Here is a 16,511-nt window from a genome sequence, read left to right as displayed (position 1 = left end):
AATCTTGTAGAGATCTTGGTCCGAGGAAACTCCTTCGATCTTATCAGCCCAGTAGGCCCGCTTCGCTTTCCTGACTGTCCTCAAGAAGACCTTCTGCTCTTCGAGGATAGCAAGGCGTGGGGTAAGAAGGCGTAGGGTCTGCTCTAGCTCTTGGGCTTGTCGGCAGCAGGCCTCGCGGTACGTTCGGTGGGCTACTGCGCACTCCTCTGTCCACCAAGGGGCCCCCTTCCCATGCTTTCCTCGTTTCTTCCCTACAGCCTGGACAGCCGTGGAGAGAAGGTCGGCTATTCTCCCAGCTTGGGTGTCCAACTCGGCAGGGGTAGGTTCGTCCTGGAGAGTGGGTAAGACCGAGGCTCCTGCTCTGATCAGGTCTCTGGACCGGGGTAGGGCCGAGTCTGGGACTGATAGTGACCGTGGTTGATCTGTCTGTTGTTGTCGTTGCTTATGAAGCGGGATTGTTGAGACAATTGCTTGATGATCGGCCCCTGGGTGAAGGTGTGGGCTGACCACTGCGTGTGCGAGCGGAATGTTCGAGAAGGTAAGGTCAAGTACATGGCCTTGGGCATGGGTCGCAGTCCCTGTCTCGCCGATGAATGACAGGCCGTGGCCATCTGCCCAGTCTGCTATGTCGTCCCCCCTATTCCTGTTCCTCGATCCGGGCTCCCAGGAGTAGTGATGAGCGTTCAGGTCCCCTGCCACAAGGACTCTTTCTGGCGGCCTGTATCCTAGGAGGGTTGTGGTCGTGTGACTGTGGGGATCTCCTGGTTGCCTGTATACGTTAACCACAGTAATTTCGTTGTTAACTGTGATCCATAAGATGTCCCTTGTCTGTGCGGGCCTCTGCTGCTGGGCCTTCCACTTCCTCCCTTTCCGTATGTAGGTCATTACCCTAGGTCTGGTCTCCCTGTCCTTCCAGGAATCCACTGGGACGTAGGAATCGAACCCTGGGTGTGTGTTGATTTGCATTTTGTCAACATAGCCTATCCAGGGTTCCTGGACCAGTATAATGTCGATCAGCTCAGCCCAGCAGAGCTCCAGGAAAGCTGTATGTGCTGGCGACTGCTTCCCTACGTTGCACTGAGCTATGCGTAGCACCTGTGGAGAGGCCTGCTTCGGCCTACGTCTCCGAGTCGAGTTCCAGGTGGGTGTAGGCATTAGCAACGTTGTAGTCCGGTTTCTGGGCTACCCTCTGACTCCTGCTCAAGAGAGGTAGGATAGCGCGGTTAGTCTGGTTAGTCTGGGGAGGGTCCTCAGCATCCTCGGGCTCATCCTCACTCATGCTGCTACTATCGGTGTCCCTGTCCCCGAGGCACATAATTGAGCTCTCGGAAGGTGTCCTTTTGCGTGGACGCTTGGAGCCGAGCGGTTGATCCTGGTCGGAGGGAGGGAGGTCCCCAGGCTGTTGGGTGCTGTTCCGAGAGGCGCTTAGGCCGGCCTCATAGAGGGCGTCATAGGCCTTCTGTCCAACCTTGCGGATCCGAGCCCGCTCTTTCCGGTCTGGGAGGGCAGGGATGCCGTTCATCGTCATAGGCCTAGCTGGGCAATTCTTGTGGCTAGCCTGGAACGGGCCGCAACAGTTCGCACACTTCGGTTTAGCTGTACAGGGCCCAGTCTCGTGCGAGTCTGAAGGTCTGCTGCAGTTGTTGCAGAGCGGCTGTCGGTTGCAGTAGCTGTTTGAGTGGTAGCCCTGGCAGCCGGGGTCGTGTCTGATGAGCGTCTTCCTCTTCTGAATGAGTTGGGACCTGCTGCTTTGGTTGAACAGTCTGAAGGGCTGTACCTCTGTTAGGAATGAGATGACCCAAGAGACTTCGTTCGTAATGGGGTTCGGCCCAAGGCGGGATTGCCGGGCCCGGGTGGGCTTCAGTCTTGTCTGGGCAAAGACCTCGTCTTCGATCAAGGTGGCTGGGTCCAGGGCGTCCCCATCAACGCTCCACAGTTTGGCTGGGCAGCGCGGGACGACGTAGGTAAACCACTTTATCGGGGTCTCTATCTTGTAAGCCCCTAAGCAGCCCGCTAGTTTTTGCTTGTCCGCGAGGAGGCCTTGCTGGATCTGCTTGTTTGACGGCCTCAGTGAGTATCCGGTCGCAATGTGGTAGATATGAGGGATATCTGCCAGTTGGAGGTCGAAGGTTCGGCAAACTGTCTGGCGGAGGGCAAAGGGAGCGTTCTTTCGGGCAGCCGACAGGCCCTCCTCCGGGATGCGGGCGAAGACCCGGAGGTCCTCTTTCGGTTGAGGTTGGGGCTGGGGTGGGGCCTGGGATCTTGTCTGGGGTCTGGCCTGCGGGCGGGTCGGAGCCCGGTGGGGGTCTGGAGCTGTACCTGGTGCCGAGGCCGTGACGGCGGCCCAGCTCCGGCTCAGTGGCGGAGCATGTTCCTTGTTGATGAGCTTCTTTAGGGCTTGGATCACATAGGCCGTAGCCTCTTTCGCGATCTGCTTCCTGGGGCCCTCAAAGCTGGAGACGACATTATCAACAGACTGCGCGATGGTTAAGAAGACGTCCTTGCGGGCCTCATAGTGCCTGGCCTCCTCGTCCAGGGCGGACAAGACAGAGCCAGTGGCGGTCCTACCAGTGGCTGGAGTTGAGATCGGAGTCCCCTTTGCCGTTGGGGGGGCTGGATTGAAGGTGTTAGGCTGGCTTCCCGCGAGACTGGGCCGGAGTGGCTGAGTCTCGGTATTGCGGCGGCGTTTAGCCCTTGGTGGAGAGGTTGGCTCTGGAGGTGGCCCAGAGCCCCGATCGGGGCCGGCCGGTGAGGCCGGCAGCGGTCCGATGCCCGCCGGAGGCTGTGAGGCCATCGCGGAAGGGCTCCGGAGCAGAGAAGTGAAGAGTTTTCGGCTGTTAAGGATTCTAGTGGTTCATCACCTGATTCACTAACAGCGGATGCCAAGAAAAATTAGGCGAGAGAGAAGTTGATTCAACTGTTGTAGGCAAGAGAAACTTCCTTAGCTGCTATGGAAAGGCACGTCTGGCAGCTCTGACAGGGCAGAATATCACTAGTAGGTGGAAGTGGACAGGGTTATGGCCTGTCTCTGCCAGTTATCCCCTTAGGAATCCTTTGGTGCCTGACAACAGCCCTTCAGCACTAAATCAGCAGCCTCAGAGTAGGTCTGCTGATGACTGGGACTCTCATACGACTATAGTCACGTGGAATACACCAAGGAAGCCAGCTGAGCTCAAGGATCACCTGGACTTATACAGCAAGTTGGATAACAGCAGCAATAGCAACAACAGCACCCAACGGCTGTTATTCAGAAAGGTCCAAAAGGCCTTTTATGATAAGGATTATCAGCTGGGAGCTGCCCAGCTGAAGATCAGCATGATGGAGGCCCAGATGGACAGCATAAGGAAGAGGAAACGTAAGGCAGTTAAGATAGACCCCAACACTAAGTTTGCAAGGATCAAAGACATCCACAGGGCTCAAATTGAGGCTGGCGAAGTCAGCGATGGTCTAGATGAAACCGGCGGTAGTAGAAGCCCTAGTGGAAGTGTTGGCAGCTGTATTGTAGTAGCTGATAGTTAGTTGTGTTAATTTCAGCGATTAATAGTTATGTTGTGATGCCTATGATGCGGGGTGACGAATAAGGAGGGTGGACGAATAAGGGGTTGTTGACGTTACTGCATCAGTTGATTGGAAGGTGACATGGGACCGACCTCTCGTCACTTGGTCAAAATCTTGCCTCGGAAATGAATATTCCACAAATGTATCGACTTCTTCCTCGCCACTTCTCTCATTCAAAAATGTCGTTCCTTGTTGGTGTCTTCCCAGCTGTTAAACTTGAGCCCAGAGGGTGTGGGCTGCCCAACATCATAGATTTTCGAGCAAGCCTGCTGCAGCCCATGGCCCGTCACAGACAAAGCATGGTAGACGACTAGTACCCTTCCAAGAAGTGTTTTGCAACTGCCATGCGACTCGTCACAATTGTCGCTCTCCATACTCATTGTGGCGACAGTAGTAATCATTGGCTCATTCATAAACCACCCTCGTTCTGGTGTCACCCCAGCCTGCCTGACCCGTGTGACTGTTACGAGAAGAGTCTGCCAGCACTTGGAAAGTATAAATTCGCGGTTGCCCACACAGGCTGTCACTCCCTGAGCTATCTCTCTTACCCATCTTCTTTCAAAACCATATAGCCCATTGTCATTTTGCTAACGCACTTCTCTCATCTTCGTGCTGTATCACTCCTAAAAGGTCGGGTTACTGCAATGAGTGGCCGCCGCTGCAAGAGCTCGAGGATGACTCCCTGGGTCAATAAGATCACAGCAATCGTTGAAGTGGTCGCCTCCTGGTTGAAGACTTCAGGTGCGTCAAGACCATCGCTCTGTCAATTCCAAAGCATTCTGATCTTTACCATAGTCCCCCCACTCAAAGAAGTCACAAAACGCTTCAAGGCTACCAACAAAAGCACCAAAGTATGTTGGAATAATTCACCCATTGCCATCGGCTCGGGTCTGACAAAGGTCAGGATGTCCCTCAGCAAGAATCCCCTTGGTGGGAACTCAATGGCCCGGCGCCTCTAGGACTTACCCCTAAAGCCTCGAGTCGGAACTGCCGCTAAGAAAACATCTTCCGCTGCGTCTTTGACTAGGTCATCGACTTCCTTGCCGAATAAGAAATCAACGTAGTAGTTATTACATCCACTATACAACTAGCAGCGAGCTTGGAAGGCAGTTGAATCGCCTCTCGCGTGGCTTGGAGTCTTGTCACTTGTCGACGCATACCAAGACTTCCAACGACCTTCGGTCCTTGTTTTTACTCACCTTCTCTCACCAGTTGTACAAGCCCGATTGGGATACACAACGACACATGTGGGCTGCGACCTTCCAGGGGAGACGTGCGTTGAAACCTGACCTTAGCTATTGCTACGGCTGTTTCAAGCCAGTGTTCTCTTGGGGTATGTCAGTTTAAAGAGAGGAGAGCCGCGAAAGGAGACCAATTAGTTAGACGAAGTGAGTCTGTGAGATACCTGGCGGAAAGCTTGTGTTGAAATAACAAGGGTTGGAGAGGGCAATAAAAGGTTGGTTGACCGCATCCCGTCTCCCAACCCTGGATCATGGGATTCATTGCGGGATCCATCGAGATATCGCAACTTCGTATGTGAGGATTACACATTAGAAAGTATTCAAGACAGCATACTCAACTTCTTCACACCTTTCAGACCAGACCACTAAACCCAGACCAGCCTCATCCAATCCTGGCTACTGGGATACGACAAAACTTTCCCAGTCATCTAGCGAACGACTACACAGATGTCTCCATTGCTGAACCCCACCTAGAAAGACAAGTGGCTCAATGTTCTTGTGCGGGATGTTCGCGCCAGTCCACCACGCAGTGCTGTCGCGAAAAAGAGTCGACTCGAAGGCATCCATTACATGCCTTTTCCACGAGCGGCAAGACTCTTCCGATGGCTCGATCGAATGCATGCCGCCTTCGCGCATCCGCTCGAGGAGGCTTACCACCCAGTCAACCTGAAGCTCAATGAAGGGCGGTGCGTTGGTTTGCGTTGTCGGCCCTTGCGGCCCGTACAGCATGAATGCGTTTGGCATCTTGGGAACCATCATGCCAAGATACGTGCTGATGCCGCTCTTCCAAGCGTCCCGTAGCCGGACGCCGTGCTTGTCGTGGATGTTCATGTCAAGCAGGCTACCCGTCAAAGAGTCGTAGCCGGTGGCCATGATGATGATGTCCATATCGTGGTGCATGGAGGCGTCTGAGGCCTTGGTGACAATCCCCTGCCTGTCGAAAGACTGGATCGGAGTCTTCTTGAGATCGACCAGTTTGACATTCGGTCGATCCAGCATCTCGTAGTAGTCCATCTCAAGATTGACGCGTGTCGCTCCGAAACATTCGAACTGATCCAGAGGCGCGACGATGTCCCGCTTCTCGGGGTTCGTCATCCGGCTTCTCGTTTTGCGGGCCCAGAAGTCGTACAAGCATGCGTTGGCCGTCTTGTCAAACGCGATGTCGCGATAGTTCGACTGTGTGAGACCGAGGCCACCCCTATTCCACAGTCGCTCGAACAGACCGGCCCGTTCTGCTTCAGTCGTGCAGCGTAGCAAATCGGTATTGTGATTGTAGGGCAGCGCCGAAGACGAGCCGAACTTGGCCTCGCTGAATATGGCGTCGTAATAGTTCTTCATCTCTTCCGACTCTCGGTTCGACAGCTGTCTTTGGTGCATGGGGATCGCGATACAGGGGTTCCGAACGAAGACTGTGAGCTGGCAGTCCACTTTAGCAAGCTCCTGTACGATCTGCAGACCGGACGCTCCCTGCCCGATGACGCCAATCTTCTTGCCCGTGAGCTGGAGATCGCTGGGCCATGCGGACGGATGGATGACGGGTCCACCGAACATGTCCTGGTTTGGAAAACGAGGCATGTACGGTTTGTTCATCGGGCCGCATGCGAAGATTGCGTACTTGGAGGTCGCGCACAGACCCTTTGTCGTGCGAAAATGCCAGCGTCTGCCCGCAGGGTCGTACTTGACCTCGTCCACTCGGGCGTCGAAAATCGTATCCTTGCGCAAGCCGAGAGTGGCATCGACGTGATGAAAATATCTGCGGATTTCTTCGTACCCGGGAAACCGCTCGGTAAAATGAAAGTCGGCCCAGACTTCGGACAGGCTGAACTGGTAGGAAGGCGTGTCGGAATCGACCCTGGCTCCGGGATACCGATTGAAGTGCCAAACGCCCCCAAAGTCGTTTCCACGTTCAAGAATCTTGGCCGAGTACCCCGCCTGTCGAATCTTGAACAGTGAATAACAACCGCTGAAGCCTGCGCCAACAATGATGACGTCTGTTTCAAGTGTGTCTGCCCTGTTTCTTTCCATTGTAACGAGGAAGGGAGAAATACGGGGTGGCCGATTGCTGTGGTCGTAGGTATCCGAAGCAGTGATCAAAGCTGTATGGGTGTGAACGAACAGTAGCAGGATCTGTAGATCAAATCTGCTTCACTCGACTTTTATTTCCGTGCCTTTATACGTGGCTTGGTGTATGAACAGCCATGATGTCGTGAGTCACCAACGAAAGGAGCTTCTGGCTCTTTGGCACCGAACATTCATGGCAAGGTCTTCCGTGGGATGTCGCAAGGGAACGGCGGTGGACCCAAGTGTAAGCGGCGACGGGCTCGCAGCAAGCTGTTGTTGTTGGCCATATTCCGCCGCTGCGGCAGGAGCAGTTTCTGGCGCATCAGTTTCTGGCGCGTCAGTTCACTTACTGCCTCCCGTGCACAAACGTCAGTGCTCGAAGACCTCTACCAACCCAGGAATGATGGGATGCATGGATGGGCGAAGCCTGGAGAGGGCCAGATCAACTGCCCGCCATACACCCACTTTGAGAGGTCAATTAACGGCCAGATCTCAAGCGTCGGAATTGGCGCAAAGAGGGCCTGTTTTCTCGGGCATTGGCGTCATGACCCCCCAATAGGCAAAGATTGGGGCCAAAACAGCGCCAATCTTAGCGCAAAAGGGACGGAGATTCTAGAACTCTTCGTAAAAGTGGAGGCCCGAAATCTAGTGCTGCGAATGCCGATACCGACAAGCAATCAGACACTCGCGAAATTTGGCGCCGCAGCTTAGTGAAGTGCATGCAAAGTCTCTATGGTAAAAATCGTCGGCACCTTGTCGGCCGGCGATTGGCCTGCCTGCCTCGCCGCAAAAATCGCAAAAGGCTTCCCTGCCTACAACACACATCGATGCTTATCGAGCCATTGCGTGAGACTGGCGTTCTTTGCATTAGGCGCTGTGTCTGGCCAAAAGCCGGGGTTTCGTCAAAGGCAAGCTCCGTAGGCGGTCAGCAGTTTGACTGCTTCTTCGCTATTGTTCCGATAGGCAAAGAACAGCGGACGCTGTCCCCACTCCCCTGGGATGTTTGCACCAGCCCCGTGCTGAAGCAGAAGCTCAGCGCAGGCGAGGTTGTTGTATAGAATTGCAACCCCAAGGGGCGTGTGCATGAACGGTTCCGCCGGGGCTCCGTCGATCATGCGATACCCGTCATTCTGCGAATCAATCATAGATAGACAACAGGACTTCACTGACGACCCGAAACCGTCTGGCCCAATGTCGAAGAGCCGCTGGAGAATGTCGTAACCCTCGGTTTCCGCAGACAAGTTCAGCAGCCCAAAATCGCCTGCCAATGTATGCAAAATCGTGTCTCCGATCGAGCCTCGTAGAAATAGGTTCGTAGAACTCGTGATGGCATGGCGTAACGCTTGAGTCTTCCGCCCACAATCGAGCTGATGCTGGTGCCAAGCATCCGTTGACACCTCCCGTCTGAATAAGCGCTCTGGCGTACGCACTAGAACATGGAAGATGAAGTCGTTCTGTCGGGCATGTCAGAGTAGTTACGTTCAGTGATGGGTCCTTGCAAGTGCTACCAAATCTGTCCTATCGGCTTCTTGTTGTTCCTGATACCTATGCCAATCTCCCGATGAGGCAAGTGTCAAGTCGGTGGTCTCACTGCTACCGTCGAGGGCTCTCCAAGCCGAGGGAGACTCGGATGGATCTGGATATTCGTATTCCTGGTAAGACAGCTCATCCATTGACACATCCTGTGTTGGTGTGACACCTTGCTCGATGAAACTGTTGCCGCTGGAAGATGGCGTGTTCACGCTGGACGACCATGAATCAGAAGAGGCAGTCGTCTCTTCAAAGTCCAAAGAACACGGATTGAAATCGATCAGTAAGTCTAATGAGTGTTGGTCCAGACTCTCCATTGCGTGAGGCGAGGCTTTCGTCCAGCTACGCGCGAAACGACTAGTCATAACAAGACAACCTGTCAACCAAGTACGTTCAGGATGCTGAAGCAGAGCGAGAAAGCATCTCATCATGACAGCATGATGTTTAAAAGTTTGTCCGTCGTCGAAACGTTTATTCAGAAAGCAGCAAATGGCTCTCATATCCAGGCAGTCTCTCAAAAAGGTCCTCTCACCCCATCAGCCGCCATCGGAAAACGCCACAACGCAATTCGCGTGCGGCAACGGACTTTGCGCCATATGCAAGACCTATCCCAACCCGGCTATCTTGCGTACCCCAAAAGCTTGTTTTGGCCCTGTTCGGCGCACCCAGTCAGACTGGCAACAATGCAACCACGCAGTGAGAAGGATCGAAGTCAAACTTCTGGTAATGTTATAAGTACATCCGTTCCACAGCAAACCCCGTCATAGCAAAGTGTACTTGGAAAAGACTCGAAACATTGTGAGCCAGAAAATCAGTGACGACCTTTAACGCTGACATCACTACTTCGTGGTGTGTATTGAACATCGCTACTTACGAAACGCATAACCTGCGTGAAGATGCAAGACGCTGCGCCAAAGAGTGAGTTTTGATCGCAGCCCAAGCCCTCATCATGTTCATGGCAATAACCCCCGAAGCCGAACTGGACCCATGCGACAGATCAGCCAGTCTGGAATTGCCGCCTTGCGCTCGAAACAAGAAAGAAAAACCCCCAGGGCTACGACCACGTGGTCCACGGTACGTGTCTGGCGCTACAGTTTCCATAGAATGAGGGACTGACTGCTTGCCAGCCGTCAAAGCCTGAGGAAAAGTGACCGTTGCAATGTCAGTCAGTGTGAATCAATCACACCCGGCGCTACGTTCGGCTGGGTGACGAATGGTAGACTTGTCATGGAATTCGTCAATGGTAGGATGGCGTACTATTTTGTGGCCGACGATGGTCGTACGATAGGTGTCTATCCTGGCGTTTGGAGTTGTCCACCTGTGTTTCTGTGGTCGCCGAATTGAAGGTCCGCGAGCCATCGATGTGGCCGTGGCAATAAACTCCCTTTTATTCCACTCACTAAGCAATATCATAAGTAGACCAATAGAACGAGTCTTCATTGCTTCACCTCGCCGTATATACGGATACCTGGTATATTTACCAACACGTACGATGTCACTCATGTCAAAAGCATCATCACGTCTGGCTGTTTGGGCCGCATGTCATAATGGATAAAGAAGAACATGGTTATAGACAAAACACAAAAGCCGATACTGTCCGTCTGCGAATCCTCACCACGCGCTCGGCAAAATTCTAACTAGTAGTGCCTAAGTTACTGTACAGTACACGGATGTATGGTAGACTATATCAGCTCCCTGGTGACCCCCGTTTTGTCGACTGACACTATGCATCCGTGATAGCGATGACGCTGATCAAAAAAATGACCGAGAGCTTTCGCAATGTTTCACTCGCTTCTCCAATTCCGCGTCTACTCTAACCCCAAAAGGATTGACCCATATCCCTTCGTCACCTCCAAGTCTCTAAGGCATACTGTTAGGCCTGACGCCGACGGTGTAGCCACTGACGAAAACTTGCTCTCCGGGCGAAAAGGCGACCTCGGATTGTTTCTGGCGCTGCTAGCCACAAAGCTGTTCGCTTCTTTCAGCCTGAGTTGGAACGCAGCGGTGCTGGGCAGGCTTCGTAGTTGTGCTGCTGCGGAAGAATGGCTTGTCGCACCAGGGGAGAACAAAAGGTCCTCGTAAACGTCGGCCATTGTTCGCCCGAAATGGACAGGAGCTGGGTCTTGCGGAAATAACGGTATCATTTTTGATGTTGCAAGCTCGCGATGGCAAAGGAGTCATTGTTTCACGACATCAGGGCTGTTTATAAAAGCATGCCGAAATAAGCCACATCTGGCAGCGCTCTCATCGCGTTCAATTTTCGAGACAAACAGAAACGTGCTTTTGTGCACCATGGATACTGCTGTAGGTCTCAGAGCCATTTTTGGCTTCGGGAAACGAATGCCATATATAACAGGTCGGTTGAAGGATTACTTTCCAGCCTCACTTGTGTGTTGAACCAAATCGGATTCCGTTACAATGGAGATCTGGGCGGTTGCCAATGTGTACACTGCTGCTGCTCCGAGTTTCAGTACCTCCCAGCTGCCGTCAGAAACAGTAGCTGAGCTTCCTCGAATATGCACGTGGGCCACCGAGGGCGATGCGTCCACCACGACGGTAGCACATACAACCGCACTACCAAACACCCTGGTACCAAGTCATCGGTTCTGGAATGCTAGTTTCGACTACGAATCATCGAACGCTAGCATAATTACCAGTCTTACGACAACGACATCTGGCGGCAACGTTGAACCGTCTTGGACATACCACAAACCAACACTGCACACCACCGCGACTATCCCCGTCAGCGCAACCGCTGCGCATGGCGCTAGCTGTAGTCGCTTTGCAATCTTTGTTGCTTTCTTTCTGAGCATCTCGCTTTGGGACCGTCTTCGTTAGACCAGCCTTGCTCTTCCTGGTGGCCGGGACACGACGATCGGGTGATTCGGGGTGGCGCTGATGAGAAATGAAAGCACGGGTGAGATCTGGTTTACGACCACTACTGGGTTTTCTACTTAGAGGAAGCGGTCGACGATGTTTTAATCAAGCACGTACCGTAAATTTGCCGCAACAAAGGACATGGAAGCCTGTCTATCAGGGCCCGACAAGACTTCTGTGTCACATCTGTTTGCATGCGATTTATGTTGGAGAAAGATGACGCTTTCAAGATTTGACTTCCCAAAGCTTCACTTACTCCTTTGATAGCTTCTCTTAATCACTCAGATAGGCTCCTTCAGTTATGAAAAGATATCACAGCAGTGACTCAACAAGCCACACGTGGATAGGAGACAATGCACCACGCCAACCAAACATACAGACGAATCAACCAGATAACACATGTCAAAGGTAGTTCACATAGCGGTCCTCAGAGGCGTTACCAGCCTATTTACACGTGGGATGAAGAATTGAAAGATTGATGATTATAATATCCTAGGAAGAATCGCTGCCGACATTTTGGTCGAAAGTTCCCTCCCTCTAGCGACTTGATTTACCCGCGGATGGCCCACGGATATCGGTATCGACGTTTCCTTTATCTCTGTGCTTTGACACCTTTGCCTGTCTTATACTGCACGGTGTTAGACGAAACAGGTTGTAATGCTTTCGACAGGACTAACCTCGTCATCTGTTAACTAGGCTTTGGACGAGGCGGCGGCTTCGGAACGCCAGTGGTATCATATGCTCCGCGTCCTTTGTCTTTGTTCTTGATATCAATGCCGGCAATAGACATGGTTCTTGTTGGGGTGATGCTTCGTTCCGCTGTTGGTGTAGATGGTCGTTCTGCAAGGTCTCACGTCGGTCGACCCGTGGACTTTATACGTGTGTTCCTTTCCCCTATTCCACGCAAACATAATAAGTTACAAATGTACCTATGCGGAATCGACTGAATCCCTGTGACAAGAGTTGCATAACCCTGGCACCAAACGCCCCCATGCAAACTCCTGGTTCGTCAATCTTTCAGTCAATGGCATTTACCCCTGAGTGTTGTCACTCTTCAAGCTCCTTCGGGACCATTCATACCGTACATTAGATGGACCAGCATGCACAACGTTTCGACTGGCAAGTGTAATCTTCTGGAATAGCTTCAAGTGGTCTTCCTGTACTTCGGAACGCTGAAGTGGTCGTTTTCACAGCCAACACGTATGCCAATGGCGTGATGATTTATCAGCGTCACAGTCGTCCAGCTTGCCACTTTAATTTGCTAGGTTTCTCCCGACGAATCAGCTTTGCCTCACATGTGGGTTGGCGAAAGCGGTTGACAGGTTTCTGATAATGTAGCAAAGCCTGGACTAGGTTGAAATTGAGAGCAATCTTGGATCCCCAAGACAGGTGGGCGCTGCTCTTGGTGACTTGATTCCCAGGCAAAGCTTGTGCAACGAGCGCTGTGAACCATGTCGCAAATCAGTACACTGTCCACCTGCCCCAGCGCAGCCGCCAAAGCAAATAAAGCAAATCGGCCCTCATATTTGTTAATTTGCCTCATCGCCGCTAGATCCTTGCTTATTTGGCCCTGTTGATAAATCCATCAAATTAAAGGCACGTGACTGCTTGTATTGCCTGATTAGGAAACAACTGAAGCTAAGCACAGGTCTCTAGAGATGTCACGGATGAACTACAAATCCATCGATCCCTGACATTGGTAGAACCCCTCTCTTCAGCCAGTTCTTCGTCAGCTGCAGTCGCTCTATACTCTCTGCCTTCATCGAGAGTCTCTGCGACGTCAGCGTTAGTTTCGCTGCACTGAAGGCTCGCTCACAGTCTGACGCCATGGCTGGGATCGCAAAGACGTCAAGGGCTAATTTACTCAACCGAGGGTACTGAGCCTGACGGTCTAGCCACCATCGCGCAGGGTCATCTGTCTCCTCTGGGGCTTGCCTGAGGTACGAGTGAAGCTCGTCAGGCGTCGCCCTTGCTTCCTGACTACGACGACTTCTCAGCCACTGTCTGAAGTGGCTGTCTTCTTGGGAAGATGGGGCTAATGAGGAGGCTGACGAAGACGCTAGTGATACGACTGACACATCGTCATCCTTATACCACTTATTGAAGAAGCGCTCCAGCCCCTTTTCCGCACTCCGTACCCATGCCTCTTGGCCATCTCTACCCCATACTTCCTTGAGGTAATTGAAGCCAAAGTAGGGATGGAGAATAATTGAAGCAGCAAAGAGGGGTTACTCAGCAAGAGCTGAGTAATACTTGTTCAGCTTCTGCCAAGCCAGCTCAATAGAGGTCCGAAGATTCACCTGGCACCCCTTCCGAAGACGACGGAACTGCGAAGTGGCTTCAGCCCTTCGCCGGGCCCAGTCAACCTCCACGTGATCCGGAAGAGAGCTCTCGTTGAAGGATCGCCGAGCTGAAGACCTCAGACTACGACTGTTGCGAGTAGGGAGTTGCCGATCCTCCTCCTCCTCATCTTCCTCATCCTCCTGTACAACAATAGGAGCAATCTCGTGATTGTAGTAATTCTTCCACTCCTCGAGGTGTTCAAGGATATACTCCATGCCAGTAATCACCTCCCAAAGGCGTCCATGACCGTCTCCCTTGCCCCATCCCTCCGTTCGTTTTGTCTGGAAAAAGAGGGGCTCCAGGAGGCTCTTGACCTCAACGAGAACAAGCCAATCCTCATCCGTCAAGTGATCAGAGATAGGAATTTGGAGGGATTCCTCGTCGTCGTTGAGACCTGAAAGGTAAGCCCGGATCTCATGCCTCTTCTCGACTGCCCTCTCGATCATTAAGTAGGTCGAATTCCACCTGGTATCATTGTTGAGGATTAACTGTAGCTCTGACGAGCTTCTGTTGAAGAGACAGTAATCAGAACCACCATCAACCTCCTTTGCGACCTTCTTGAAGCGTTCTGACCGTTGTGGAGAGGCGCGGATGAATCTCACGATGTTCCGAAGCTTGCCCACAGGCCCGGTCTTCCTCCAAAGTTTGAGATCTTCCTCATCGCGATGGACTGTCTGGTAGAATTCCGACTCAGCCTCAAAGGTCTCGAAGTCGCTGCCGAAGAGGAGGGACTTGGCCACAAGATTGAGGATGTGACCGTAACAACGCATTCGATGTGCTTTGCAGTCACGTGAAGTCATCCTGGGGTTTATCCGTGGGTAGAAGGAGGCCAAGCAAGTGTCGTTATTCGTAGCGTTGTCGCAGATCACTACTCCCATACGGCTGACTAAGCCCCAATCCCTCACAGTATCTTCGAGGGTGGTCGCAAGGTTGACACCAGAGTGGTTTCCTTGTTGCTGAGTGAAGGCGAGGAGGCGCGATTGGTGCTTCCCCTTCGAGTCAAGGAAGTGAGAAGTGACAGCCATAAAAGCATAAATATTCGGCGATGTCCATAGGTCGAAAGAGAGATGAATCCTTGTAGAGGCTTCGCGGAGTTCAGCCTTGACTGTTGCTCTGCCTCGACTCCATATAGTCTCAAGGTGGTCAGCCATTGAGGTTTTACCCCATGGCACCTGAGCGAATAGATCGACGTTGTGGAAGCGAAGGAGGCGCTGGAGGAAGGTATCGTCGAAGTGGTTGAAAGGAAGGTCTTGACCAACAATCGTAGCAAGGGCGAGATCCCTAATAATAGCGACCTTCGATCGAGGGATACTCGAAGTGGTGAGGCGGGGACGTTGCGAGGGGGGTGGTGTGGCTGTCTCGTCGGAAGAGGGGTCATCCCTGTGCCCATCAATGGGGTCACAAGGGCTAATATGATGGACCCTTTATGAGATTAGTAAGTTGCGAATAGCTTCACGACAATAAAGACTTATTGACGTAGATGCTCTTGAGCAGAGCTGGTGGCGACTGCGGAGAAGAATTCGGGCCGCCCCTTTTCGTCACATCGTTGGCAACACCAGTAGGCTGGCCCAGCTTCGTTGTTGCGACTGAGTTCGACAAGGAAGACTCCATAAGCCCGTACCCAAGTTGTACGGCCTCTTCCACCCTTACGGGCCAGCTGCTCCTCAATGACGAATCGCCGATTCCCCCATAGGATAGGTTGAAGGTCGGAGATGGAGGGATTCGAAGGGAGGGTGGCGGCGCGACTGGTAGCAACTTGGGCTGAGACCCTAGTTGGTGGCTGTCCTAATCTGGTAAGGGCAGTCACAGTGAGAGGTTCTGACATCTACGAATAGCCTTATCAGTAGACTGTACGGTAGACAGAAAAAAACATTACCTTGTATGTATGGCAGAGGTGGTAACAGCAACAGGTAGTGACCACAAGGGGATCAAGTAGGAGCTGGGAAGGTAAGGTTGGATAAAGCTAATAATAGAAATACAGCTATTCAAATGGGAAAAACGAACGCCTTATATCGTCAGCGAAGGTTAAGGAAAGAAATTACCGATCAGTAAAGGGATGAAGGGGCTGGTGGGTGAAGTATGGAGGGTGAGGTATATGACAGAGGGAGACTGAAATCCAGCACGCTCATTGGTCAAAGCACCTTAGTCAGAAGTCAAATCAATCAATCCAAATCGGGGGGGTTGGCTTACTTATTTGGGTGGTCTGAATAGCTTCATTTGCTTGACTTGGTTGGACTTTGCGTTGTTGGCGTTGCTTTGGCGGCTGCGCTGACCTGCCCTCGTAAAGAACCTTTGTAGAACCGGGTCTGGAACACACTGAGAATGAATGTACGTTCCTGGCGCTGCACTACGGTATCGTGGGGACAACAGGGGAACTTTTCCATGCTACATACCTCCATGATTCATGCCATGCAACAATGGGCGCCCGAGGAACGGAGCGGGCGAATGACGTCGGCCAAAGCCGAGCAACGTCTTCGCTACCATCTTTTCTCTCGTTGTTTCTATCGTGTCATAGAAACTTGTTCACGCCGGTCTTCAGTCTGTAATAGAGAGAGGCAGGACATCGAGGTCGCTGATGCCAGACCTGTAAACAGTCGCGTTCCAGCTCATGTAAGGCTTGAACCTCAGTTCTTGCTGAGGGGATATGACGACCATCGGATGTACCGTAGATGCAGGGCTGGCGCGCCAAACTGATGTTCCCTCTCTCCTTGAGCTGTCCCTTATCATTCTTTGGCATGAGTCAACAGCCTAGAGCCACGTGCTAGCGTGGTCTTGTTGTGCCTTCCGAAATGCAAACGGTTTCAAGTATTCTGATAAGCCATCGTCTGGTACGCCGAGAATCGTGCAACCCTACCATGTCAGAGTCTCCGATGGGCCTGTGTCGTTTTGGAGTTGTACTTC

General features: G+C 52.4%; 4 protein-coding genes across 4 annotated transcripts; 1 reads left to right on the top strand and 3 right to left on the bottom strand.

Annotated features, from left to right (window-relative positions):
• Window positions 1–5,195: 5,195 nt before the first annotated feature.
• Window positions 5,196–6,824, bottom strand: CDEST_01931 (Putative flavin monooxygenase, FAD/NAD(P)-binding domain superfamily; the record flags this gene model as incomplete). Its single annotated transcript, XM_062918090.1, has 1 exon — window positions 5,196–6,824. The coding sequence occupies one exon, from the start codon at window positions 6,822–6,824 to the stop codon at window positions 5,196–5,198; it is 1,629 nt and encodes a 542-aa protein (XP_062774141.1).
• Window positions 6,825–7,762: 938 nt separating this feature from the next.
• CDEST_01930 (Putative ankyrin repeat-containing domain superfamily) lies at window positions 7,763–8,890 on the bottom strand (the record flags this gene model as incomplete). The annotated part of the gene is made up of 2 exons (XM_062918089.1): window positions 7,763–8,314; window positions 8,369–8,890. 2 exons carry the CDS (start codon window positions 8,888–8,890, stop codon window positions 7,763–7,765), a joined length of 1,074 nt encoding a protein of 357 aa, XP_062774140.1.
• Window positions 8,891–10,198: 1,308 nt separating this feature from the next.
• CDEST_01929 (uncharacterized protein) lies at window positions 10,199–10,534 on the bottom strand (the record flags this gene model as incomplete). The annotated part of the gene is made up of 1 exon (XM_062918088.1): window positions 10,199–10,534. One exon carries the CDS (start codon window positions 10,532–10,534, stop codon window positions 10,199–10,201), a length of 336 nt encoding a protein of 111 aa, XP_062774139.1.
• Window positions 10,535–10,808: 274 nt separating this feature from the next.
• CDEST_01928 (uncharacterized protein) lies at window positions 10,809–11,228 on the top strand (the record flags this gene model as incomplete). The annotated part of the gene is made up of 1 exon (XM_062918087.1): window positions 10,809–11,228. The coding sequence occupies one exon, from the start codon at window positions 10,809–10,811 to the stop codon at window positions 11,226–11,228; it is 420 nt and encodes a 139-aa protein (XP_062774138.1).
• Window positions 11,229–16,511: the final 5,283 nt, after the last annotated feature.

This window comes from Colletotrichum destructivum, chromosome 1 (genome assembly GCF_034447905.1).
Source record: "Colletotrichum destructivum chromosome 1, complete sequence".
Taxonomy (NCBI): Eukaryota; Fungi; Ascomycota; class Sordariomycetes; order Glomerellales; family Glomerellaceae; genus Colletotrichum; species Colletotrichum destructivum.
The sequence above is the reverse complement of the archived record's forward strand: the minus strand, read 5'-3'. Positions and strand labels throughout refer to the sequence as shown.